The 27086-nt window shown below is 34.6% G+C and overlaps 4 protein-coding genes and 1 long non-coding RNA gene across 6 annotated transcripts; 3 read left to right on the top strand and 2 right to left on the bottom strand.

The window, feature by feature from the left end:
* Window positions 1-8723: 8723 nt before the first annotated feature.
* Window positions 8724-11366, bottom strand: LOC113772939 (O-fucosyltransferase 8-like). Of its 2 annotated transcripts, none has more exons than XM_027317436.1 (4): window positions 11027-11366; window positions 9828-9914; window positions 8918-9011; window positions 8724-8836 (listed from the first exon to the last, which is right to left on the bottom strand). In XM_027317436.1, exons 1-4 carry the CDS (start codon window positions 11345-11347, stop codon window positions 8730-8732), a joined length of 609 nt encoding a protein of 202 aa, XP_027173237.1. In that variant the 5' UTR covers window positions 11348-11366; the 3' UTR covers window positions 8724-8729. The 2 variants fall into 2 exon arrangements, with proteins under 2 accessions (XP_027173237.1, XP_027173238.1); XM_027317437.1 differs by having other exon boundaries at window positions 8724-8833.
* A 989-nt stretch (window positions 11367-12355) lies between these two features.
* LOC113773820 (LRR receptor-like serine/threonine-protein kinase GSO1) lies at window positions 12356-13222 on the top strand. The gene has a single exon (XM_027318425.1). The coding sequence runs from the start codon at window positions 12356-12358 to the stop codon at window positions 13220-13222; it is 867 nt and encodes a 288-aa protein (XP_027174226.1).
* A 589-nt stretch (window positions 13223-13811) lies between these two features.
* Window positions 13812-16095, top strand: LOC113775633. Its single transcript, XR_003468909.1, has 3 exons — window positions 13812-14124; window positions 14439-14647; window positions 15646-16095. It is a non-coding gene; the product is annotated as an uncharacterized LOC113775633 (long non-coding RNA).
* A 311-nt stretch (window positions 16096-16406) lies between these two features.
* Window positions 16407-19315, bottom strand: LOC113773819 (protein FAR-RED IMPAIRED RESPONSE 1-like). The gene is made up of 3 exons (XM_027318424.1): window positions 17060-19315; window positions 16602-16670; window positions 16407-16481 (listed from the first exon to the last, which is right to left on the bottom strand). The coding sequence occupies exons 1-3, from the start codon at window positions 19313-19315 to the stop codon at window positions 16407-16409; spliced, it is 2400 nt and encodes a 799-aa protein (XP_027174225.1).
* Window positions 19316-22883: 3568 nt separating this feature from the next.
* Window positions 22884-27086, top strand: LOC113773818 (receptor kinase-like protein Xa21). The gene is made up of 4 exons (XM_027318423.1): window positions 22884-22923; window positions 24414-24485; window positions 24686-24757; window positions 25087-27086. The coding sequence occupies exons 1-4, from the start codon at window positions 22884-22886 to the stop codon at window positions 27084-27086; spliced, it is 2184 nt and encodes a 727-aa protein (XP_027174224.1).

Here is a 27086-nt window from a genome sequence, read left to right as displayed (position 1 = left end):
ACAGCATAATGCATCTCTAACTTTCTAAACTTAGAATCCTTGGTTGTTTTTTCTATTACAATTATATTTTACATAATAATGCATCTCTGTTTGGACAACAATTTTTCAAAGAACAATTGTTACGTTTTCTGTGAACACATTTCCCTATCACCTTTTTATCTCATATATATATCAAATAGCTATAATAATTTTTCTACAAAAAATCCAAAAAAATGCAATCCAAACAAGGCCATGTTAGATGCAATCCAAACAAGGTTCCTCCATCCTATGTTAGATGACCTAATTAACAAAGGCGTTGAAATAGTTTAATTCAAACGATGATTACAACATAATGCATCCCTAACTTTCTAAAATTAGAATCCTTGGTTGTTTTTTCTATCACAATTATATTTTACATAATAATGCATTTAAATTTTTTTTTAAAGTTGTTCATTCAGAAATTATCTTTAACTATTTGCAGGTTTTTTTTTGTCAAAACTATTTGCAAGTATTGAGTACCCAAGTTCCAACCCCGAGTTCATTTTAAAACACTAACAGAGTTTATCATCTTTCTTTTTTTTTTTCAGAGGTAGAGACAGAATTTATTCTCGGTTATCCCAATGGTTGGATTGTGTTGAGTGCCCCAAATGTACATACATAAATGGTTCGCATTGAAAATTCAACTTGTAAAAAGAACATCACAACTAAAGGACCAATAATGCTTAGTTGGTGAGAACATTAATCAAGCTGAGTTTCTTGTTTGAAAAACCTTTTTTCTCCAAAAAAAAATTACGTTTTACGTAAACATATTTTTTAATTATCTTTTTATTATATATATATATATTAAATCGTTATAATATATTTATCTACAAAACTTTCAAAAAATAGCAATTCACACGACTCCCAAGGTTCCCATTCAACTCTCAAACTTTTCTTTTTCTTCCTTCTTTGTGGTAAAGCTTGGAGTCTTCCCTTGGACCAAAAACAAACAACAGGTACAACAATGCTTGCACTCCAACTTGTCATGGATAAAGAATGACCTTTACGTAAAAACTTTTCTTTGAACTGAGAACTCTTCTCCATTAGGAGCTTTTCTACTTCTCCTTCAACATCATGGATTGGCATTCCAAGACCGGTGTTGTTCTGTCCCGATTACTTTTCCCCCACGCCACTATACTTTGTCTGCCTCTTTGCGTATTTCATAAACTTGGATATTTCTTGTTCCTTTGGGGTCTTCTACAGCCATAATGCCTTTTTGGATATTTCTTTTTCCTTGGGGGTCTTCTACAGTGAGTGACGGAGTCAAGATTTTTTTTTTGATCAAAAATTTCTTAATATTGTATGATTAAAATAATTTTTATCCATTTAAATATATGACATTTAAAAAATCAAAGGCTGGTGATTTGCTGACCAGGCTCCTGGTCAGCAAATCATGTGCAGATGCCTCGAATGTTGATAATCAATTCCCTCAGCTGTCTCGTTATGTGGCCAGGTTTGAGCTTTATTTTCTTGGATATTTAGTACTCCTCTGTGAAAGTAACTTTTCTTTTTTACCATTTTGAGGTGTTTTAAAATATCTGTTCTATTAAAAAAATTAAAACATCTTTTAATTTATCTTTTCAATATAATTCCGTTTAATCATATGCATGTTATCATTAAAATTTAAATTTTGAATTTATAAAAATAAAATTAAAAAGAGAAATACATACATCACAATCAAAATACTATTCTTAAAATTTGGATTTTTAAAATAGAATCAAATAATTGGGACGGAGGAGTAAATTATTTTCATTTAAACTTGGAAATTATGACAGAGTACGTGCAATTGAACTGGAAACCACATGTTCAAATTCTTACTTTGATGGGAACTTTTACCTCTTTCGCTTTTCCTCACTACAAGAGATGCGACAGAGTATGTGCAATTGAACGGGAAACCACATGTTTAAGTTCTTACTTTGATGGGAACTTTCATCTCTTCACTTTTCCTCGCTCCAAGAGATGCTCTTTATTTTAAACAGTGGTCTTTACTTTTTTTTTTTTTAAGGTAATCATAATATTTTTTATAACTTAATCTATCATAATATATAGGGAGCAGAGTTTAAAGAGACTATATATAAAGAGTTAATAGTTATAAGAATTTAATTAGATCAAATAGATGTTTTGACACTCTCTTTAAATTTTTTTCTCTGTAAATATGATTCGAATTCTCGACTTATCGAGTTAAACAGTGTTCTTTGCTCGTGCATGGTACGTTATTGGTTCTTCACCGCTGGGTACCAAACCGGGCTTTTTTCTTGTATCTCAGTTAGACAAATACTTTTGTGGGTTCAACTTCATGGTTTATATGCGGAGTATTTAAATGAGTACGGTAGTTTCTTTGCATCCATGGTAAGTCAAATTGAGGAAGTGGAAAATGGGGATGACTCCCGTTTAATTATCCTGCCACCAAAATGCTTCAAATTTTGGTCTCGAAAACTTCTTAGTAGGACCAAATTATGTGTCCAAAATTACAAGGCCATGATCCGATCTCATAATGGGAAGATTTTTTACTATAGGTTTCGGGAAAACTTGAATCCAAGCCTGATTAACAAACGCCGTCAAGTCTCTCATACATGGCATTAGAAGAACCTAGATGCTGTAATTCATGCAGGCGAAGCACATTTATCAAGTTAATTAGTGAGTAGTTTGCTCCTTTCAGCATCCAAGAAGGTCCATTAAAAGTAAGTTTACCTCTGAATTAACTGCCTGGCTAAAATTTGCCCACAATAGCAGTTGGTTTCGAATAATTAGACAGCCAATAGTAAATATTATCCCAAACTTGGATTCTATTTTTCAGATTAGGGTGACCACATACAAGAAAAAAGATCCATTGCAATCCAGTAGATTATGTGATTTCCAGGCAAAAGTAATTCAAGTCTTTACACAAACCATTAACAGAAACAGAACTACATCAAGCTAGACACCACCCAAACAAAGAACCCGTTTGTCAAATGAATTTTTTGGGTTTTTATTTAAAATTTTACTGTAATTTACTGTAAAAATTATAGGAAAATTTTTGAAATGCGTAAATTTTTGGATATTTTGAAATATATAGTTTAAAAACTTAAAGAAGTTTTTTGAAATTACTATAGTTAAAACTGTTAAAAACTTGTAGTAGACAAACTTGATCAAAAACTTTTTGGTCAAACAGGCCCAAAGTTGCACAAAGCTGAATGAATGGCTGATTCTTCACCTTTTGTGGGGGATTGTTAGAATATTTTCAAATATTGAAAATCTGGACAGAATTCTAGAAGTAGCTTTTTACGTTTCATTTGCAACCTTCATGTTTCAACTGTCATTTGAAAAGATACAACTTTAAACATGTTTCTAATGGTTAATAATTGTTTAGGGGACATGAAATCTTATTTATGTGAATTAATTTATTGTCTTTTGGCTTCAAATAAAAAGATATACAAACTCTTGAAAAGTTTTCGCTCTTCTCTTCTTTGTTCTTTGGGAGTTTGTAACAATTTAGTGCAGAGTTTTGCAACCAAACTTCATATTATCCTAGAGAATATTTGTCCTTGATCTTTTGCACAATACAGCGGACAACTAAAGTTTTAAGAAAAGTGATTTGCAATCATAATTTGAAGCTGTTTTCCAGTTAATTTTACAGCCATTTCATAGTATTTTCTTTATTGTTGTTCCAACATGATCTTCTATAATAAATTCTTCACACCCTCCAAGTTTCATAAACATCTTAGAATCAAACTCTTGACCAAGGTTCTAATCAAACTCTTGACCAAGGTTCTGGTTCCATTTGTTAGCATTAAAAAAAAGTATTAATCTTTCCTACACTGATAGTATATACACTGTTAGCATTGGATGAATGACAACTATGTAAAATTTGAATTTGAAATTCAACTTTTGCACACATGTCATAAATCAGACGGTGATAGTGTACACACTGTTAGTGTATATATAATTTACTCTAAAAAAAATGCAATAGAGGTATTATAATTCTCATATCAAGAAACAAGGCATCCAAAGATGAACAAGTCGTACGACTTCGTGTACTGTAGGGTTCCGTGGACTTTGGTAGACTTTGATTAGTCATAATCATAGTTATTAAACTCGGCCCGGCCCGACGGTCGAACCGGTCAAACCGGTGGACCGGTCATTGGACCGGGCCGGATTTGGAATCAGATCGTTTGTGCAAAGAGACCGTTGACTTAGTCAATGACCCGGCGGTTGAACCGGGTTAAACCGGAAACCTGGCCGGTTTTGTCACTAACCGGATTTTGTGGAAAAATTATATTGCTATTGTTGGAACTCAAACTTCGGACCTCTGCCCCAACACTACCGCCTGAACTACTTCCAAATATGTTGATATAGTAGCTTTATTATGATATATAAATGTTTTTTCAATTCTATCTTTTTTTCTCTAAAACAAATTTATTTGGAATCTTTTAATAAAAATTTATTACCCTCCAAACTCTATAAGTTATAAAATGGATTCCAAAAATAACATATTACATAATTCATTTAAAGACAAATATTATTTTTAATAAATTTTTACACTTAAAATTCATAAATAAGCTAGATAATTACACTAAATATAGATAAAATTTTACACTTGAAGTTTGGTATATTAATAAATAACTTTATATTTGATTGATTCTTATATGAATTAATTATTTTATAACAAATTAAATTAAATAAGCTTTTGTTATGGCATTATTTATTACAATTTATATCATATATCTTATATAAATAATTATGAAATATAATATTTAAATATATGTAGTGATCCACCGGTTCAATCACTCACCCACCGGTTAAACCAGTAACCCGTTGACCCACCTCCTTCGCCGGGTTCCTTCCCGGATTGGGTTTAATAACTATGGTCATAATAGATGATGCAAAAGCTTCAAACGGCAGAACATATCAAAATATCAAGGATAAGGAAGGTAAGGAAGGGTCAATAATTTGTTCAACAAATTGATTTTTTTCCCCTAATACAAACTTAGGATTTCAAGTCCTTAAATAGATAAATAAAGCCATGTAACTCATTCCAATGTTAATGTCTTAACACAATTCAACTATATTTTCTAAACCAACTTTAACAACAATTCTAATCTAATTACCAAATAAAAAATCAACTTTTAAATAATTAAAATTCTAAATAGCCTTTTTTTTTGTCAACATTTCGGCTAGATAACCCTACATCATTTCATTAGTGGTGACCTATTTCACATCTTCATGATTACCAAACACTTTGATTGATTATTTCTCGATTTTTTTTTAAAGAGCTTTGCTAATGTCAAATATTTTTAAAGTCATTGTGATCAATAAGAATGTCGCGATTTACTTATCACATAAATAAACCATTTTTGATTATCACTTGATTAAAGTTGATCAAGTTTGGTGTCTATATGTGTGCGTGTTTGGAGTAGATTATTTGGAATAATATTTTGAAAAAAAACACTGTAGCACTTTTTTGATGTGATGTATGTGAGATAAAAAGATAATTGAAAAATATATTGATAATACAGGTAAATAAATTTTTAAAAATATATATATTTAAAAATATTGTAGCACTTTCGTGTTTTAAATTTCTTCAGTTAATGGTTTTCTTTGTATCAGTATTTGTTTATTCATTTATTTATTTAATTTGTATCCTAACATCTTCTCGCTGTAATTAATGTCAGTAAACCCTTGACCAAATCAATGAACGAATTTTTTACATCATATCATTAGAACTAATTACTTGACTTGTGTTGTAGAAGTATATCATCGTAGGATATCATTTTACCTGAATTTATAACAAGTATTTTTATAATTTATACACTCTCTTCTACATGAAATATTTCTCAGAAGTATTCTCAGTTTTTTTCTTCTGTTAATCTTTTGCAAAGTTTAATAATTTCAGAATATTTCTTATTGACAAAGTGATCCGCACATTGACTGCTTGAATATCTAGCACTGGTACTAATAGAAGGGTTCAACCTATTGTTACCAAAAGTAAATGAAAGCAAAAAAAAAAAAGGGGGGGAGACTCAACTTCATTCAAAAATACTAGGGCAAGTGAGCAAGCGTTACAAGTGGTTTCGCTCTCTTGGTTCTTCGTTTTTCCCACATATTGTAGTCTCTGAGTCATTCTTTATGTGTATTTGTGTCGAAGAGTGTCGAAACTATCAAAGTATTTTTTTTTAAGATCTTTTCAAATTTCTCTAGTTGTTTAATATTATTTAGGAGATATTTAAATTTATAAATTATAAATTATTCTAATATTTAAAATAAATTTTAATAATTGACATGTTATAAATTTAAATATCTATTAAGTTATTTAAATAATTAGAACGATTTGAATGAATTTTAAATCGTTCCTCAAATTTCTCAATCAAAACAAAGCCTTCAGGGAAAGAAAGTCATCTAGCATCTTACATGTGTTTCATTTTTTATTATTGGACATTGCCAGTAACTGGCGACCAAACTTAGATCCTTTCATATCAGATTCAATAATTAATTCATTGAAGAACTTTCATCGCGACATGACTCGTATCAAAAAGTAAAAGAGAAAAAACTTGACACGACTCTGGGAACTTGGAAGAAGGCGCAACTTGGGAAAGTTCTTGACCATGACCTAGGCCAATTTTTTAAAACTTTGACGTGTGAGGCCTAGTGTAGATTTTTTTTTTTGGCAACCGCAATCACTATTTGAAAGTACACATTAGATAAGTCAATCACACGGAGGGGTAAGATGCACTAGATAAATCTTATATGACAATGAATGTTCTACGAAAGGTTCGAAGCCGGGTTGATAGGAAATCAAACTTAAGATGCATAACAAGTGTATAGTATTGATTTTATATATACGAAATAAGTAGCAAACATAAGATGTATAACAAGTGAACTACCATATGGAGAAAATTTCAATAGTCGTTCCAATTGAGAGTAACAGCTTAATGATCACCATATGAAATCAAAAAGATAATTATGGAGAAAATTTTACTAACAAATCTTAGAAGAAACATATGAACCACCAAGTTTATAATATTTAGCGGAAAAATGAAATATGAAAAGTATTTAACTGGAAAGTTTTACAAAAGCAAGAATAGATTTGAAAGCATAAGTATGACCACATCAAAGAAGAAAAACAATACTAATTTGTGTTTACCACACAAATGTGACAATTAGATGGATGAGGGGCAGGAGCAGTCATAGCTGTTCACGGTCAAGATTTGATCCAAAAAAATTGTACGATCCAGATCACTTCTTGTACCTCGTTTTTAACAACGTGTGTGAGACCTATAAAAATTTATTCTAAAGTTACACGTTGTGCAAACAAAGTTACGCCGTATGCAAATAAAATTACGCGATATGTAAAATGTACAAAACCGAGGTGCAACCGTTCTTGCCCGTGGTTCCAATTAGATGGATTGAGAAAGAACTAATGGCAAGACAAGCAGGATGGGGAAAGGTAGAAGTGATGTCAGATTGTAAAACAGCAGTCGACATGATCACAAGCAACAATGTGCAGGATGGTCATATAGCAACCATCTTGGAAGACATTGAGGACCTAATCAAAGGATTTGATTTTTGCACAGTCTCTTTTGTACCTAGATCAACTAATGTAGGAAGTCATAGGCTAGCACAATTTGCAACAAAGCTAGTTAATGACATTGACTGGGAAAACAACTTCCCAACGTGGCTAATAGAAGCAGCCAACAAAGATTGGAGGGCTGAGGCCACATTTTGTAATTAAGTTCTTGTAGTATCAAGTTAATCTATAAAATGACATTTAACGTTTGTTGAAAAAAAAAAAGAAAGAACTAATATTAAACCAATAAAGCAAAAAGAAAGAAAGGAAGTTGAAGAAACTTCCCTTCATCTGTTGATTGATGATCAAGTGACAATAAGAACTGAAAAAACTTAGAAACTGGATACAATTTTGTAGATTCGTATCATTAACTGTAACACAAATTACATAACCACGATAATCAAATAAGGCCATTAGCCAAGGAGAACTTAAAAAGGCTGATATCATAAATCACCTTGAACCATCAAATAATGCCATTAGCCAAGAAGTACCTTGAAAAGCTGAAATTGTAAATCCAAGTGAAGGAATCAGATGAAAAGAAATTTATATTTCTAATCTTTTCTTTTGGTTGTCAAAAAAATTGACTAGTTTCTAATACTGCATCAACAATAATACCTCAAGTAACTCAAGAACATGTTTCTTTTGTTGAAAGGTAAATGCATGAAAAAATTTTCTCCCGGAAAGAAATCTCTAACATCTTTTTATGGAAAGGGATAGAAAGGAACCAGTTATGAAGGGAAAAACATAATGGAGAAACAAATCAGAAAACAAATTTCGTTTTGAGACTTATAATGCTGGATAAGTCATCATTCTCCTCTCAATAAGCATGTATCAACATAGTAAGAGGCCAAATTGGAAGGAGGAAGACCTAGGAGCAATATATTTAACCAATCTTGACTCAACACGCCGTGCAATGTACTTCTGACCTGGGATCATTCCATACATTGCTATAAAGAAATTTGGGAATGACTAAAGTTGCATTTAGCAGGGATGCAACTGCAACAGCATTGCAGACCTGAAAAATTGGAACGAAGCATTCAGTGGCAATTAATAAGAGAGATAGAATCAGAGAGTAAAGAAAAAAACATGAAGAAGATGCAGGAAGTAAGATGAAACTTGAACCTACAACAACCAAAAGTACCAAAAAGGAGGAGGACTCGCTGCTGATTTAGGCCTCCATTGGCGCTGACCACAATGTAACCAGAACTGTTCCTGGATTTCCCTGCCCCGACAACTTTAAACAATTACACCACAGTTCAGACAGCAAACCACCTACTGTCAGAGACATAACTGTTGTAAGAAGCAAATTACAATTTGATTTGTGCATAGACATCATTCAATGAATCTAAATCATACCTTTGGTACTCTTCTTGTCGGCACAAGGCTTCCACATTGATGCCTGAGGGTATGATTCTTCCCAAAATTTTGATTCACCTCTCTTCAACTCTTTCTGAAACATTAAATTGGTAAAAGGGAATGCAGAAACAACAATAAATAAAATCTTTTCCCAGCATGCTCGTGTATTCCACAACTACCCCATGAAAAGTACAAGATCAGCTGATATCCCAAACTAGCCATGGAACAGACAACAAAAGAGCAAACTATTTCAGTATATTATTCTGTGAACTCCTAATATTATCAATTATCTGATAGGCAAGTCACTTGCAAGCATGGTTCAAAGTCGTGGTCGCGGTCACGGTCGCGGCCCGGAACGTTCCACATCGGTTTCGGCATATCGGTCGCGGTTTCGGTGAGACGCAAATTTTAAAGTATTTAATATTCTAAAAATTATTAATAATATAAAAAAAGTATACTAAACAAAAATAATAAAAAATAGCAAAAGAAATGGCCAAGTCAATCCGTCACGGTGTAACTCGGCCGATTTCTCGTCTTGACTCGGGATAATTCGGAGTGACTCGGTGTGACTCAGCCGAGTCAATCCGTCGCGGTGACGTCTCGGCCGATTTCTCGGCGAGTCAAGTATCTCGGTATCGTTTCGTCACGGTATCGTATCGGTAGGGGCCGAGACGGTAACGACTCGGCCGAGACTTCGACCCATGCTTGCAAGACCAATGCTTATGCAATCAAACACATTATGATTTCGCCTTATCTTTCCTAGTTCTAGTAATTAAGTAGCTGTCATTTACTGCAGAAGCTCAGAGCACTTACAAAATCTACGGCTAAGATAGTAGACACTCCTGCCATGCACCATAATTGAGATTAAGAAAATATTCTACTATATGAAAGCAATGATAATAGTTCTAACCTCATTAACAGAACTGGCCGCCAGTTTTAGAAGGCGATCATACATGTTTGTTGAACTCTTTTCCTCCAACATGCCAGTGATTTTCTCCTGCAGTGATATATGACCTGCTTCATCTGTAATACTGATCATAACAACTCCTGATAGTGATGAATTGCTTCACAACTGATACTTTGGAACAAATAATTCCTAAATAAACAAAGCTCATCCAGCTACTATGTTTATTAGAATAAGCACAGTAAATAAACTAAGTATGACTGAACAGCCTTCAATATTATCATCATGCAGAGGTTACATAGAGTTCCCCATGTTGCTTAATTTTCAATTTGCAGACACATACATCAGCTTATTTTTCTGCAAAAGAATGAACGTCTGCAAAATTGTCAGGAAAGTGACTCACGTTTACAGAAACAACTCCTGTTCTATAAAACGGACAAAAATATTGTTGTAACTTAACTTTAGATACTCTTCTAATTTAGGTTTGACATACAGAAACAGTTTTTTAACATATAAATGAATTCATGTATAATCCTCTCTGGAACTTTGCTATCATCAAATCCTCATGGATCGGTCTAGCGCTACTTATGTTCTGTTAAATTTCATGTGATACTCAGCTCAATGGTGGAAATATAGTAGCATCAATTTTGTATTCATAACAGATGTAAGCTGATCAACCAGAATTGCTTCTAATCTCTGGATGAAGTATAACAAATTATTCCCTTTCAGAAGTGAAACTAAAGTCAATGACCATATGAGCTAGCTGGAAACCATCAATTCCTAACATATAAAGGAGAGCTACGTGTTTTACTAGTATACACCAATTGCTCATAAGTACATTCCAAAAGAAAATTAATAGGAATTGGGGTCTTGAAAATTATGAAATTGGACTGAGCTTTTGAATTGTTAAAAAATAAACTGAATTCCAGAAATATCATCTACAAATTCAATTGGCACTTGGCAATGAGGAATCATATCATATTAAGGTAGTCTAAATGCACATTTGATCTACTTTTGCTTTCATTCTTTTCATTTCAATTTGTGCTACTAAGTTCCTGTCAAAATTAAATAAATCATATTTTTTTTGAATCTTACATGCATGTCAAAGAAAAGCAGAGCATATTAATTAACTAAATCTAGGCTTTAGAGCTAATTGGGAAAGCATGGATGCAAAGCCAAACTGATGGCAGTACCCTAAACCATACCTCTTGCCCTGTTGATCTGTGAGGGGCCGAATGATTCTTGATTATTGACTCCAAAAGAGAAAACAAAAGGGAATCCAGCAGGAAAAGAAAGCTCATGAACACAAATGCTAAAATGATCCGCCTAATATGCCTAGGGAGCCACCACATATGCTTCTTGCTTGCATTAACACCTTTAGAAGCAGCAAACTTTCCAGAATCATTCCTCAATCCTTGAACCAGAATAAACTTATCCCAGTGGTTGTCTCCCCCTGATCCCCTTCTACCTAAAGAGGGATCTCCAGTCTGCTGCATATCTGAACATCTAGACTGATACTCTCTCATCCCATAAGAAACATCCAAAATTGAATTCTTGGGCTTAGGACTTCTAGGGACCTGCTTTCCCATTTTCTTGCATTCAAGTAATGATCATCAACTAAACATAACCCACCCAACTATTTTTCCTCACTCAGTTGTCAACATCCTCAAAATAATCGCCTCAAAATCAAGAACAAAACCTTGTATACATTAATGCTACTCTAATCCAAATTACCCTTATTTTGGCCATATATTTTATGTATGTTCCCTCTCTCTCCCCTTGTTTCTCTTTTGCCTTGTTTCTGTTTGAAACAGTATATCCATTCTACTAGAAATCACCGGCAATTTGAAGTTTGGTGAGAACTGAAACATCATCAGATAGAATGGACACATCCAAGAAGTAGACTTAATTAATAAAACAATAAAAGAAGAAGTAGACTTAATACTTGGAAGCTAACTTAAATATTAGGTGGGATTGACGTATAAATAACAGTTACTTAAAAAACAACAATTTTCCAAAGAACAGGGACGACAATAAAATGCAGAAATCAAAGTACAAAAATGGATTCTTAATACGTAACTGAACTTATGAGAAACAAAATTTAGGATAATTTAGACTGACCAGGTCTAGCGTGTAGAATAGTACTGGAGGCGAATTCCATCTGCTACAACTACTTTCCACCAAAAACTTAATGTCTTCTCTCCCGAACCCCTCTAGACCGGTCTGCCATAATTTGATATTTAATAAGTAGGAAAATCAACATTAATACTGACTGGTCCATATTTTTCTGCTACTGATGTTATCATAGCCAGAAACCACCACATTAATTGCTGATCTCCATCTCCATGTGTGTGTTTTTGTGTCATGAAGACTTCTACGGTCGTCTTCAGTATATATATATATGATTTTGCTGCTGACACCAATTCATGTGAGTTACGGTCAAAAAAATCTCAACTTGATCGATGAGCAAGGCCATGGGCAAAATAGATCACTACCTTTTTTTGATAAATTTTAGCTTAGTTTCGTTAGCCATGATGGCTGCCGGCAACAGTAATGTTACAACGGATCAATTAGCGCTTCTTGCGCTAAGAGATCGCATGATCAATTCAGAGCCTCGAGAAATCTTGGCAAAAAACTGGTCCACTACCTCCTCTGTTTGTGATTGGATAGGGGTCACCTGCGGCTCTCGACACCACCGAGTGACTGTCTTGAATATCTCAAATATGAACCTTACTGGTACCTTACCTCCTCAACTTGGGAACCTGTCCTTTCTGGTTTCCCTTAACATTAGCAGGAACAATTTCCATGGAGAATTGCCTGGTGAGTTAGTTCACTTGCGCAGATTGAGATACCTTGATTTTGGGATCAACAATCTCGGTGGAGAGCTTCCCTCCTGGTTTGGTTTTTTATACAAACTCCAATTCCTGTCTCTTGGAAACAATAGCTTTATGGGTTCCATCCCGCCTTCCATCTCTAACATGTCAAACTTGGAGACGCTACTGCTGTCTTTCAATTTCATTGAGGGGACCGTTCCAATAGAATTTCAGAATCTTCATAATTTGAAGAATTTGCTTATTGAGTATAACCAGCTTTCTGGTCCTTTGCCTCTCCATGTTTTCAATCTTTCCTCACTGGAAATAATTTCCTTCATGCATAACAGCCTATCAGGCATTCTTCCGGACGACGTCTGTCAGCGTCTTCAGAAACTTACATGGCTTAGTCTAGAATACAACAATTTGATTGGTCGAATACCGTCAACAGTGTCTCAGTGTTCACTGCTTCGGTATCTTGCCTTGTCTGAGAACCGTTTAAGTGGACCGATACCCATGGGAATTGCGAACTTGACAATGCTGGAGGAACTATACCTGGAGAGCAACAATTTAACAGGTAAAATGTATTAGTGACAGCTTTTATTCCTATTTTTTAAGTATAGATTAAGCTTATGCTTCTGTTCTTGGCCACTGGCCATTTGGTCCCGTGGTCATCACCTTCTCCCTCAATTGAGGGAACCCTGTCTCCCTCAATTTTGCCACATTATGTGGCTGGTCTTAGTTGACCATCTCCCCTTATCCATTCCCCCTAAATTAGGCTAGATTAGATTATAGGACATCTACCGTTGCGAAAAAAATATATATATGCTTCTGTTCTTGTATATGCTTTATAGATATCTAATAAGCTTATGCTTTTGTTCTTCTATATGGAGGTTTCGGAGAAACAGAACATTTTTTTTGGCGGTTTTGATAGACAGTGATGAGAAAGCACAGCCCCTCTCTCTCTCTCTCTTAGTCTAGCAGCATTCCTAGATTTGTCTATATGCAAGTTGCATTTCTAGAATCTTCCCGAAGGAAATCAGCACCACCTTTATTGGTAACTTATTGCATGTATAAATGGACGGCAAGTGTTTAGTAGAAATGTGAGGTAACCTTATGAGTTTTAAATTCGCAACGGATCCTCTGTACCACAACCCTGTCTCACACTCTATCCCACCCCTCCTAAACTTGCCAAGTGTCCTTTTATTAACCCAATCATGAAACAACCCAACTCGAACCATGTTTATTTAGTTAACCGATTAATCTAGCTTGGGTGACTTAATCTCTATAACCAACATCAATTAAAATAAAAAACCCAAAAATCAAAATTAGAGATTAAACAAGGCACAAAAAAAATACCCCACAAGCTTCATCGCAACGCAGCCCTCCTCAAAAGCTTCATCGCAACGCAGCAGGGCTGTCCGAGTTCATCATCTTCACCATTCAGCTTTGACGAAATATTCACGGATGAAGCTTCGAATCTCTTCCCAAAGGTGAGTAACAACTTATTTCTTAAAAACCTTGGTGGGAAACCTTCGAAGCTCTTCGCAGGCCAATTTGATGTGATTTGCTAAGCTTAGGCACGTGATCTAGTTTTCAACTTCAAATTGGTCTGTTGATACACACCAATTGAATTAGTTTTGCTATATCCTCAATTGCAGGGAAGAAGTAAGAAATTGGTTATATTCTGTAACAGATAGGTGTCTCTGTTTTAGTGTTTTGGAACTTAGGTGTAGATGATTTTGGGAGGGTAACAAGTTTGCGTTTATCTTTTGCTGATTGAGTGAATTTTTCTTCTAATTTGCAGCTTCCACTCCGAATGTTTCATCTGTTAAATTGTTTGAAAATTCGGTATCTGCTGGACGAAGCACACCACCTGTTCGATCAAATGCCTAAGAGGAAGATGAATCAAACTGTAAGGATAGTGCCAATAAGGATAGTGCCGATGAGGAAATGCAGATAAGGATAGTGCCGATGATGAGATTTTTGGTGGTGACAAGAGAAAAGTGTATACAGGTCCAAATCCTCTTCACAACAGATAAGTAGCAGAAAAAAAAAGCTTGATTCACTCATTCAAGCTTTGCCATTTTTCCTTTTTGATTTTTCTCATTATCTTTGTTCTTTCATAGCATAATATCCTACTATTTCTTTTTTTTTTCCTCTCTTTTTTTTGAAATTTTCATTTGCCTTAAAAAAAAGAAGAATAACCAGTAAGGTTGTATATGGAAGTTAGTTTGACATTTTCTTTTTTCTTTTTCTTTTGGTGAGCAAATACTTAAATTGTTTGAAGGAAAATCTGTATAACCAAAATATTTGTTCAGGAAATACTTTTAGCTGATTATTCTGTCACTATTAATGCCATTAATGTGGTTGTTGATGTAATTAATATTACTCGTTGCTCTGCTTCCTTTCCATTTTTCTGGTGATTATTCCTTGCAGTTCTTCATTAATAGCATCACAGGGTGGAGAAAATTAATTCATTTCTTACATAAAACAATCAAGCAAAGAAGACAAAATAGCACGACTCCTCTGGGATATGTTTCACTATTCTGGGATATGTTTCACTATTCTTTGTTGGCTTTAATATAGTGCTGCTCACCTTGTGCCCCCTTAAGCTGTTGAGATGTTTTGCATCTTATGCATTTTCTTGGGTCCTATATACCGCACACACAAAAACATCTCCAAAAATCATAACATATGATAGGTGTTATAGACCTTGTAATACTACTACTATAGAAAGTAGTACATTGGCATTACCTCTCATTTGCCTTGGAGAACCTGCCTCTCTTGATTTATATTTTGTTTTTGGTCATCGAAATTTGGGCTTAGTGTACCAGCAGTAGACCTCTTCACTATAAGGTTCTGTGTAATGTAACTAAAGGACTTCTGGTAGCTTCACCACTACTGCAGCTGCGTATGTTAATCCACTAACTTGCCCTCTCGACTACCGTGATCTTTGCATTGCTTGATTTATTCCAGGTGATGGTAAAGATTGGCTAATGTTTTGCTTTCAGGGTATCATTATTATTAGAGATGAAGAACCAATTATATCACAAGTAAAAGATCTTGCCCCCAAGTTTCTTTGGGACATTGAAGTGCATCTTTTGGCAGATGATCAGACAAGACCAGCAACTCAGTTTTATTTTGCCGGAAGAAGGTTTGGGCCATTGTTTAAGTTGCAGAGCTTCGTGGCCGGTTGTTGTTCTTAAGTAACTACATACAGATCGATTCCTGTACTATAGAAAAAGTCAAACCAGACTTTTTTAGGTAAAAGTTATCGTCAGAATAGACTGTTTATTGATCATTAGTAGATTGATTTTGTAAATTCTTAGGTGCAGCTCTTTTTTCATGGCACCAGGAGGAAGGTACAGAAATCTCTGTTTTTTTCAACAGAATTGTAACTTTCGAATGAATTCTGTGGTTAGAAGCCTATGTAGCATCCAAACAATTTTTTTCATTGTTCATTCATGCAGCTTTTTCTTCTTGTTTGATGCTTTAAAGAGAATTTATTGCATATTAAAGACACTGGACCCGAGAACAAACAAATGAACCCATTGAGAAGACCTACGGCCCAAGATTTCATTCAGATGGGAATGATGTGTATAAAAATCTATGATCCCTCTTCTACAAGGGAACAGAAAGAAAAGAGTGGATAGATTCCGAGGTGTATAAATGTATAACTTCACACCATCCAAGTTTTTTGCACTGATCATTCATCTTTAGCAACTTGTTGATCACTATCATCATTATTTCCCAGTTCTTGTCCCTACAAAACTCATTGATGCTGGTGGTGTGCTATTGAACTTGAAGACATCAAATCATAGCCTTGGGTTAAGTTAGGGTCCAACGTCTGCCCAAAAAATAAGAAATAGAAGACCACCCTTCATTATAAAAATAGCTATAAACTTGTAAAAGTATAATACTAGAAAAAACTGCAATAAACTTATAAGTAAGCATACTATTTACTTACTTGCAATAATTGTGTCATGTTTGTGGGATTTCGCCTATTGTAGATGTCTTCTATTGAAATTCCAAATTCCTAATATAATTAAAAAGAGACGACCACAAATTAAAATTTTCATTGAAAAAACATATCGTTAATGTACTTTAGTCATCTAAAGAATAAATTATTCAAATAAAATTTAAAATAAATTACATATGCACTATGCTATACAAGACAAATATGACGAATAACTATACCTGCTGTGGCGGTAATTCTGGAGCAAAACCTTGAATTGTAGCAGAATCCATACTTGAATTAACAACATTATTTCCCAATTCCTACAATCATTTTTATCCAAATTATAAATAAGGATCCTAATACTATTTCTATACTCATCATTCATCATACAACCAAGGAACCCAAAAAAAAGTAATAGTCAAACAATCAAATAGCATTGTTCACATAAATTAAATAAATTGTCAAACCTGTAATCTTTTCGATGAAAACTTCTCCTTCACCTTGTACTTGCGTTTCTTAGTAGCCATTTCTAGTGCACTCCTTGGTCTCTTGCTCGACTTGTAGGTGACTTTTTCTTTCACTTTGATGCCTTTTATTTTATTATAGGCAATTTCAGATGGATTAGTGTCAACATCTTGATACACACTACAATGTTCTTCAATACGCACTTCTTTCATTTTCTTTTTCCCTTGACAACATGCATCCATTTGTTCTGACATTTTCCAAAATCCATCTTTAGCAATTTGATAAGCTTCATCACATTCAGAAGCTTTTGTCATCAGCTGCATATATAGATAGGATAATTCTTTGTAACGAAAACTTAATTTTGCCTTTAACTCCATTTCCGGGCTACTTTCACTGGAAACATGCACATTTCCTGTTTTAGCTGCTTTTGTCCATCTCTTCAATATATATGCATCCGGAATTGTTACAATATTCAGAGTCATCAATATTTTTAGTGCATGTGAACACAAAAATCCAGCAAATTCAAATTTCTTACAACTACAACAAATTGAATTCGTGGATGAATCATAAGTTACAAGATGGTGGGAAGTCTTACCATGTGGTGTAACTCTGTAACTCATTTGATTTCCTAAGTCACCATCAACTTCCCATTTACAATCAATCCCTTTGCATAGCTCCTCCTTAAAATTTTCATACACTTCATGTGTATATACACTTGCTGCATGCTGTAAAATCCTACAAGAAAATGTCATTGCCGGCGTACTTTGATTGCCTTTAAAATCTGCTACAGATTCATTATAGCGACGATCATCTAACAGCCTTTGGAAGTGTTCAAAAAATTCAAGTAAGCCATGTTTATAACTTACATACTTCTTTATCACACTGTTCATGGACTCACTTCGTTGGGTTGTGGTCATATCAGCACAAAAGGTTTCTCTCCCATACACTAAAGCCCATTTCTCTTTTATATCAAACATTTTCTTCAACCACTTGTTGTCTTCCAGACCATACGTTTTTAGCATTTCACTCCATCCCTCAAAAAAATCATCCTCATTTTCATAGTCATATATGCAGTGACTAAAATCTGTCGCAAAATTTTGAAAATCTTTAAAGACATCAGCTAGATGCGTTGCTGCATTTTGATAGATATGCCATATACATAAGCGGTGATACGTTGTTGGCCATTGAGAAGCCAAAGCTGTTGCCATTCTTCCGTCCTGGTCTGTAAGAATAGTTCTTGGTATTTTTCCCATCATAGCCTTAGCAAATGTGTCAAACAGCCATTCAAATGTCAGAATTGTCTCGTCATATAATAAAGCAGCCCCAAAAACAGTAGTTTGTTTATGATGATTTACACCAACGAATAATGCAATTGGCCTCCCATCTTTGTGTTTTCTATAAGTTGTATCAAAACAAACCACATCACCAAAATGAGCAAAATCCGTTCTCATCTTTGCATCAGCCCAAAATATGTTAGTTATCAAGTCATCTTCATCTACTTGAATGGCGTAAAAAAAATTTGGATCCTCTAATTGCATGCCTTGTAAGTACTCTAAGACTCCTCCTGTGTCACCTTGCATCATTGGTATGGATCTTTTGGATCGTAAGTAATTTTTTAAATCATCTCGAATGAACCCAAGATTTTCTCGTCCACCAACTTGTTTCGACATCAGTTCAATCGATTGTTTTGGTGTAATTCCGCAACTTCGGGCCATATCTATTTCAGCTTCGTGTGCCATTGTCAGATGTCTATGAGATCTGAATAAATGAGTTTTGCTTGGAGTTGATAGCTCATGATTATGTTCAGCAACAAATTGCACAACACGGTATTTTTCACCTTGTCTACAGCTAATTTTCATCCTTGCACTGCAATCACATCTTGTTTCTGGACGAGGACACTTAACAATCATATTGCGTTTGTCTTTTGGCTTTTTTCCTTCACGGGAGCAGCAAAAAACCCTGTCCAACATCAAATCACTATTTTTGTCTTTATGTCCCTTACTCAATCGAGTTCCAAAACCAGATGCTTTAGCATATTTTTGGTAAAAATTTTTGGCTGCTACTTCAGTATCGAATTCCATGTCAAGTTTCGGGACCAAGTCATCCGGTATAGCCAAAGGAAGAAAAATTTGATTTCCTCGATTGCCATCAGTAATACAAAGAGGTAAGGCATTATCATTTATCTCCTGCAAGTCAACATCTTCAAAGTCCAATTTGCGACATGATTGGACTTCATGAGTTGGCAAATCATTCTCCATATTCCCCCAAAACCGAACAAATGACCTGTATCACATAGCCAACCGAATTTCACTAGAATAAAATAACCCATGCAAAAGTACTCGACCCATGAATGAAAAGTAGATATCCTCAGAGGGAATGATCAAACAAAGAGCAGATAACTTACTGTATAAACACCCAAGCTAGAATATTAAAAAATAAATAATAAATAGAAAAAATGAAACCGTCTTTGAGTATAATGTGTAAACCAATCTAGACCAATCTGCCGTAAAACTTATAGCTTAAGTCGACCTCTATCCGGTGCCTTTCAACCTTGCTTTAATTTGCTGAAAAGCTTGAGGCCCAAAAAAAAAAAAATCTCTTCCATAACTCACCAATCTACACCACTCAATTCATATATAGTATTACCTTTTTCTTTGCCATAATGTTGGTCTCGAGAGCATTGCCCTTCATAATTATGATCTAAATCGTAATCATCAAATTGAAGTTGAAAGCTGGCTGCCTAATTCTTTTCAGGAAAAAAAAATATTGTCCATGAATTATACTACCAGGCACTAGCATATGTTTCTTTCATCAATTTCGATGCTGGGGATTTAAGTTTGAGTTCGACATAATGGACTTACCCGGACGGATATGATGAAGAGTAGTAGTATACAGCAGATTAATGAAGAGTACTTGTGGGGCTGCGTTGCGATGAAGCTTTTGAGGAGGGCTGCGTTGCGATGAAGCTTGTGGGGTATTTTTTTTGTGCCTTGTTTAATCTCTAATTTTGATTTTTGGGTTTTTTATTTTAATTGATGTTGGTTATAGAGATTAAGTCACCCAAGCTAGATTAATCGGTTAACTAAATAAACATGGTTCGAGTTGGGTTGTTTCATGATTGGGTTAATAAAAGGACACTTGGCAAGTTTAGGAGGGGTGGGATAGGGTGTGAGACAGGGTTGTGGTACAGAGGATCCGTTGCGTTTTAAATTGGTGTCTTAGTTTAGAGTTGTGTGTAGTGTATAATCGTTAGTGCCCAGGAGTTCTGGTTATTTTGAGGTTTGGTCAAATTACATATCAGATCCTAAGGTTTGTCAATATTACTAAAAGGTCCTACATATCAAACCCTAAGGTTTGTCAAATAGATTTATAACATAAACACTCTTATCGCATGGGTCTTAACTCTTAACATTGACTGTTTCCCTGATATTACTAATAGTATCACTTTTTTTTTTTTTTTACGATAGATAGTTGAATAACCTTGGCAATGTCTGATAAAACTTTACTAGTATTTGTCTTAGCAAGCAGAAAAACTATCCTATTTTCTTTCCTGCCACAGATGCCACATGGTTACTGCAATTAGTAACCATGCGACTATTTCCAATTAATGCATTTAGAAAGTTAAAAAATCTCATCATTGCTTGTTACTACATTTTTTTTTTATTACAAGTCAAATCAAACTCATAAAAGTTGCAATTTTGCAGGTGCAATCCCAAATGAAATAGGGAATCTAACTATGTTGACGATTTTAAGTTTTGGTGACAACAAATTGACTGGTATGCCAAAGTTCCTAATTACAAGTTCTTAATTGCTTAAACCATAGGCAAAAACTCGGCATGCGATTGGATTTATAGGATAAAAGGATCATGACTATTTCCAATTAATACATTTGGAAAGCTCAAAAACCTCACCTCATCATTGTTTGTTACTACATTTTTTCATTACAAGTCAAATCGAACTCATAAAAGTTGCAATTTTGCAGGTGCAATTCCAACTAAAATAGGGAATTTAGTGACAGGTCGTCAGCCTGTGCAATAATAAAAACCTGCTTAACTAAAGTTAATTTCTGTAGATAGTGGTGAGCAGGGTCGAATCCACAGGGACTGGGAGTAATTGTTTCTTTTCAAATTCACGGTGACAAGGGGGTGTTTTTATGCAGAAGGTGACAATAAAAGAAGTCTAAATAAAATCTAAGAAACTACTAAAAATTAAATAACAAATTACTAAAATCAAATGAATGATAATTAAGGATCTAGCCAAGGAATAACTTCAGCAATGGTTCACCTAATTGATCATCGATAAGCAAAGGCAATTCCAATTATTTACTAATAAATAGGTTATAACTGCCAAACAAGCAAGTCAACCCCTCCTTACTGTATCGATGATTAAGGTACGCCCATTAATCACTACTCTAATTGAGAAATAATCCTAGGTACGCCCATAGAATTTAATTCCCCAATTGCCTTACGTATTAGAGGAGCCCTATTCTAACCAAATAACGCACTACCAGGGTTATTTTAGATTAGCCCGCGTATTCCCCTGACACAAACCTAATCATGCCAGTTGCCACTATTTTGAGACAATTAAACAATTACGGATTTAATTTCCCAATTGACAATAGATTATCAAATTAACTAATTATCCGGATCCAAGACAATCAATTAATCAAACAATCATAAGCACTGCAACCAAGGAATATGCGAATACCAATAAATAAAGGAAAAGATAAAATTAAATCGATCTCACAATTTTTAGGCGATCCAAAGCATCCGTTGCTCCTTGACTAGAAAAAGGGAATTAGTTCATTTTGGTGAACAAATCCTACGCAAAATTAAAGCAAAAGGAAGAAGGGAGAAACTATTCAAGGACCATGCGGAAAAGTCAAAGGAGAAGCTCCAATTCCTCCTGCCATCCGTGGAGAATAACTACCCAAAAGCTAAGAAGAAAAAGTGAAAAACAAACTAAGCTAAAAGACGAAAAACTAAGGAAGCAAGATAGCCCCCCTGGCCTCTGCGCGGCGGCTCTAGCCCCCAAGGGAAAAGAACCCCGAAGCCCTCCGTTCCTCTTCTTCTTTTATGCTGTCTTCTCCAAATTACCAAAGAGGGTCACGTCTTGATATTCCAAAAATACCCTGGATACCTGCTACTTGAACTCCTTCCTGATAACTCGGCACTTATTATGGTATTTTCGTTCTACTCCCTGAAATATATGTAAAATACTAAAAGTGAGTAGAATCTAACAATTAATCCACATCAAGTCAGGTAATAGGAGGAATTAATAATAAAATAAATGGTAAAATTGCAACCTATCATAATCCACATCAAGTCAGGTAATAGGAGGAATTAATAATAAAATAAATGGTAAAATTGCAACCTATCAATTCCCCCCACACCTAAACCATGCTTGTCCTCAAGCATGAGAACAGTAAACAAGCACCAATATTTGATGTTGGATTATTGCCTCTATTTCTACTTTTGCCAAGTTTTAATAATAAAAGGGTGTCAAGTTAATGTGGTTGAATCCAAGAACATCTCTTTGGTGAATATCGATGATTGTTTTACTCTTATAATTTTTTGGTTAACTCTCCTAGGCATAGGGAATGACTGTTGGCATTTTCATGTGAATTGGTCCGGTTATTAACCTTAGTTCTCCATATTTAAAAATAAGACTGGCAGCTGCAAAGTTCCTTTTGATTTTTGTGTTATTTTGAATTTTTGGTATTATTTGGCTGTGAATAAGAGTTGACTATTTCATTACAAGTCAAATCGAACTCATAAAAGTTGCAATTTTGCAGGTGCAATTCCAACTAAAATAGGGAATTTAGCTATGTTGACGGCTTTAGATTTTCACAACAACAAATTGACAGGTATGTCTTCGCACCCAATGACAAGGTCTTGATTGCTTAAACCATAGGCAAAGCTCAGCATGCGATTGGATCTATAGCATGAAAGGGTCATGACTATTTCCAATTAATGCATTTGGAAAGTTCCAAAATCTCATCATTATTTGTTACTACATTTCTTCATTACAAGTCAAATCAAACTCATAAAAGTTGCAAATTTGTAGGTGCAATTCCAAATGAAATAGGGAATCTAACTATGTTGACGATTTTATATTTTTATGACAACAAATTGACAGGTATGTCTTCGTTCCTAATGACAAGTTCTTAGGATCAGTGTTTTGAAAACCGGACCGGACTGGCCGGTTCGACCGGTCGAACCGCGAACCGGCCATGGCACCGGTCCGGTTCCATGCTTAGGTTGACTTTGCCAGAAAACCGGTCAAACCCGGTAAAAACCGTGAAACCCGTTGAACCGCATTGAACCGGTTTTCCCTTTTTTTTTTTTTTTTTTTTGCAAAATACTTCTATCAAGATTCGAACTCAAGACCTTTGCAATAGAAGACCAATGTAATAACCATTGCACCATCACATCTTATTTGTTTTTTTTTGATAATTTATTTATATAAAACAAACATCTATATTTCATTTTTCCATTTTCTTACAAAATCTCATTCTCTCGTGACTCTTTCTTTTTAATTTTCAACTCTCTCTTTCTCTCTCATCTTTTCTTTTGTCACTCCCTTTTTTTAATCAAACCTCTTTAGTTTTAATTTATTGATATTTTCTTCTATCTTTTAATTTTGTTTTTGTCCATTAAATTGAAAAAAGTTAAAAAAGAATTATTTTTCTTTAACCCAAATTATTTAATGCCACAACCACTCACTTTTATCTCATTTTTTGTTTCTTATCAAGTTTGCATTTTTATTTTCAATTATCTTGACTTTTTTCGAACTCCAAACTTTCTTTTTTAAATTACAATATTTAAATCTCAAATATGTAAATTAAAATTTAAGTTCACAATATCAAATTTTCATAGACGTGAATTTTGTATAATTTCAAAATATTGTGATATTTTTGGGTTGGATTTGAGATTTTTTTGGTAGATATAATTAAAATTGAGATGAAATTTATTTGTTTTAACTTATAATTTAAAAAATTTATTTTTGAAAATCCAAATTATTAAAAAATAGTGAACTTTTCATCATATAAAGTTTTAAATTAGTCTATTGCATGTCTTATTTTGTGCATATATATATTTATATAAATTATTTTTTAAAAAAATCATTGAACCAAGGTTGAACCGGTCCGACCGATTGAACCTCGACCCTTTCACCTCACCGGTTCAATTGACGGTCCGGGTTTTAAAACATTGCTTAGGATTGGATCTATAGCATGAAAGGATCACGACTATTTCCAATTAATGCATTTGGAAAGTTCAAAAATCTCATCATTGGTTGTTTCTATGTTTCTTCATTACAAGTCAATTCAAACTCATAAAAGCTACAATTTTGCAGGTGCAATTCCAACTGAAATAGGGAATTTAGCTATGTTGACGGCTTTAGAATTTAGAGACAACAAATTGACTGGTATGCCGAAGTTCCTAATTACAAGTTCTTAATTGCTTAAACCATAAGCAAAACTCAGCATGCAATTGGATCTATAGCATGAAAGGATCACGACTATTTCCAATTAATGCATTTGGAAAGTTCAAAAATCTCATCATTGTTTGTTACTACGTTTTTTCATTTCAAGTCAAATCAAACTCATACAAGTTGCAATTTTGCAGGTGTAATTCCAGCTGAAATAGGGAATTTAACTATGTTGATGGATTTAGATTTTAGCAACAACAAATTGACAGGTATGTCTTCGTTCCTAATGACAAGGTCTTAATTGCGTAGACCATCTTTAAAACTCCACATCAGTTTGATCTATAGGATAACTTGGGCCTATGTTCGGTTGAATGAAATTAACTTTTCCTTTTAATGGATTTTATGTTCAAAGAGGTTAGTTTTAAAGCCTTGTTAGAAGGATCTGGGAAGACCGATAAGCCTTGTTAAAGCCTTGTTAAAGCCTTGTTATTCTAAAAGATTTTTTTTAAAAAAAAAAAATTTAGAACCTTGCTAGACATTGCCAATGGAAGTTGCCGATTGTATGCTAAGGCAAAGCACTTCAATTACCGTATTACAGGTGGAATACCCGAAAAGATTGGGAACCTTCACAGATTGGAGGAGCTTTATTTATACAACAATGCATTATCGGGTTCCATACCAGCTGCAATTTTCAACATTTCATCTCTCCAACATATTGGACTTGACCAGAATAAATTCTCAGGAACTATTCCTTTGACAACGAGTAATAATAAGCTAAGCAATTTGGAGTCTCTTTTTCTTGATCAGAATTACTTGAGCGGAGTTATACCTAGCACCATCTCAAATGCTACTAAGCTAGTTTTTTTGGTGCTTTACAATAATGAGCTCACAGGTTCAATCCCCACCTCTTTAGGAAGTTTAAGAAATCTAAAATATCTATACCTGGATTACAACAGGCTATCAAGTGAATCCTCAGAATTGAGCTTTTTCACTTTCTTGACGAGTTGCAGATCTTTGACATATTTAGTGTTGGATAATAATCCTCTAAATGGTTTTCTCCCAGCTTCCTTTTCTAACTATTCGACGTCACTTGAAGTCATAACTGCAAAAAGTTGTAGAATCAAAGGAAACATCCCAGATGGAATTAGCAATTTGAGCAGTTTAGTGGAACTAGAATTTTCAGGTAACGAATTGATTGGATATGTCCCAAGAACTATACATAGTTTGGCAAATCTTCAGGTGCTGTACTTGGACTCCAATCAAATAAGAGATGTCTTGGACATTTTTTGTGGATTACAAAGTTTGGGGTTGTTAGACTTGAGCCAAAATCAATTCTTTGGTAGTATTCCAGAATGCTTAGGAAATATGACAAATTTGAGACAGATTTTTCTAGACTCCAACAGGTTGACTTCCATGATACCTGCTAACCTATTGAGCATGAAAGATCTCCAAATTCTCAACCTTTCATCAAATTTCTTAAGTGGATCGCTACCTTTGGAGATCGGGAACCTCAAAGCAGCATATAGTTTAGATATCTCGTTCAATCAATTATCAGACAAAATCCCTACAACCATTGGAGAGCTGCAAGCTTTACAGAGCCTTTCATTGGCGAAAAATAATTTGCAGGGTTCTATACCAGAATCATTTAGCTATATAGTCAGCTTGGAATTCTTAGACCTTTCACACAATAATCTCTCTGGTGTAATACCCAAGTCAATGGAGGCACTCAAATCTCTCAAGGAATGCAATGTTTCTTTTAATAGATTAAGTGGCGAAATTCCTCGAGATGGTCCCTTCAGAAACTTTACAGGTCAATTGTTCATGAACAATGAAGGACTCTGTGGTGACCCAAGGCTTAGTGTTCCACTATGTCAGAGTAATTCAATTAGAAGATCGAGCAAAAGAAAGGTGCTTCTACTTGTCATTAGTCTGTCTGGGATGGCAGCAATACTGATAATAGCAATTGGAACATTATTGAATCTAAGGTGGCTAAAGAAACCAAAGAGTTCTAGTGGAACAGATTTGATGTCAGCGGCAAAATATGAAAGATTTTCATACTATGACCTTTTGCACTCAACCGATAACTACAATGAAAGCAATTTGCTTGGAGAAGGGAGCTATGGTTCTGTTTACAAAGGGATCCTAAGTGATGGCACTATTGTGGCTATCAAGGTATTCAACTTGCTAGTGGAAGGTTCATTAAAAAGTTTTGATAGAGAATGCGAGGTTCTAAAGAGTTTACGCCATCGAAATCTTACAAAAGTGCTCGGCAGCTGCTGTAACCCTGATTTTAAAGCCTTGGTACTCAAATACATGCCCAATGGGAATCTTGAGAAGTGGTTGTACTCTCACAACCATTTTTTAGATATGTTCCAAAGAATAAACATAATGATTGACGTTGCTTGTGCATTGGAATATCTCCATTATGGTTATGATGCTCCTGTGGTACATTGTGACTTGAAGCCCAGTAATATCTTGCTTGATGAAGAGATGGCTGCCCATGTAAGTGACTTTGGTATAGCAAAAATGTTTGGCCAAGGAGAAAGTATTTTGCATACCAATACCCTTGCAACACTGGGATACATTGCACCAGGTTAA

The sequence above is a fragment of the Coffea eugenioides genome, chromosome 6 (assembly GCF_003713205.1).
Source record: "Coffea eugenioides isolate CCC68of chromosome 6, Ceug_1.0, whole genome shotgun sequence".
Classification (NCBI taxonomy): Eukaryota; Viridiplantae; Streptophyta; class Magnoliopsida; order Gentianales; family Rubiaceae; genus Coffea; species Coffea eugenioides.
The sequence above is the reverse complement of the archived record's forward strand: the minus strand, read 5'-3'. Positions and strand labels throughout refer to the sequence as shown.

Coding starts and splice junctions, on each gene's coding strand:
- LOC113772939 (XM_027317436.1), bottom strand. CDS start 11,347: ATGAGAGAGTATCAGTCTAGATGTTCAGATATGCAGCAGACTGGAGAT. Junction 9,915..11,026: donor ACAGATCAACAGGGCAAGAG/GTATGGTTTAGG, acceptor ATATCACTGCAG/GAGAAAATCACTGGCATGTT. Junction 8,837..8,917: donor CGACAAGAAGAGTACCAAAG/GTATGATTTAGA, acceptor TGTCTCTGACAG/TAGGTGGTTTGCTGTCTGAA.
- LOC113773820 (XM_027318425.1), top strand. CDS start 12,356: ATGGCTGCCGGCAACAGTAATGTTACAACGGATCAATTAGCGCTTCTT.
- LOC113773819 (XM_027318424.1), bottom strand. CDS start 19,315: ATGGAGAATGATTTGCCAACTCATGAAGTCCAATCATGTCGCAAATTG. Junction 16,671..17,059: donor TTTCATCGAAAAGATTACAG/GTTTGACAATTT, acceptor TAATTATATTAG/GAATTTGGAATTTCAATAGA. Junction 16,482..16,601: donor ACATGACACAATTATTGCAA/GTAAGTAAATAG, acceptor TTTTTTGGGCAG/ACGTTGGACCCTAACTTAAC.
- LOC113773818 (XM_027318423.1), top strand. CDS start 22,884: ATGTTGACGGCTTTAGATTTTCACAACAACAAATTGACAG. Junction 22,924..24,413: donor TCACAACAACAAATTGACAG/GTATGTCTTCGC, acceptor ACAATTTTGCAG/GTGCAATTCCAACTGAAATA. Junction 24,486..24,685: donor TAGAGACAACAAATTGACTG/GTATGCCGAAGT, acceptor GCAATTTTGCAG/GTGTAATTCCAGCTGAAATA.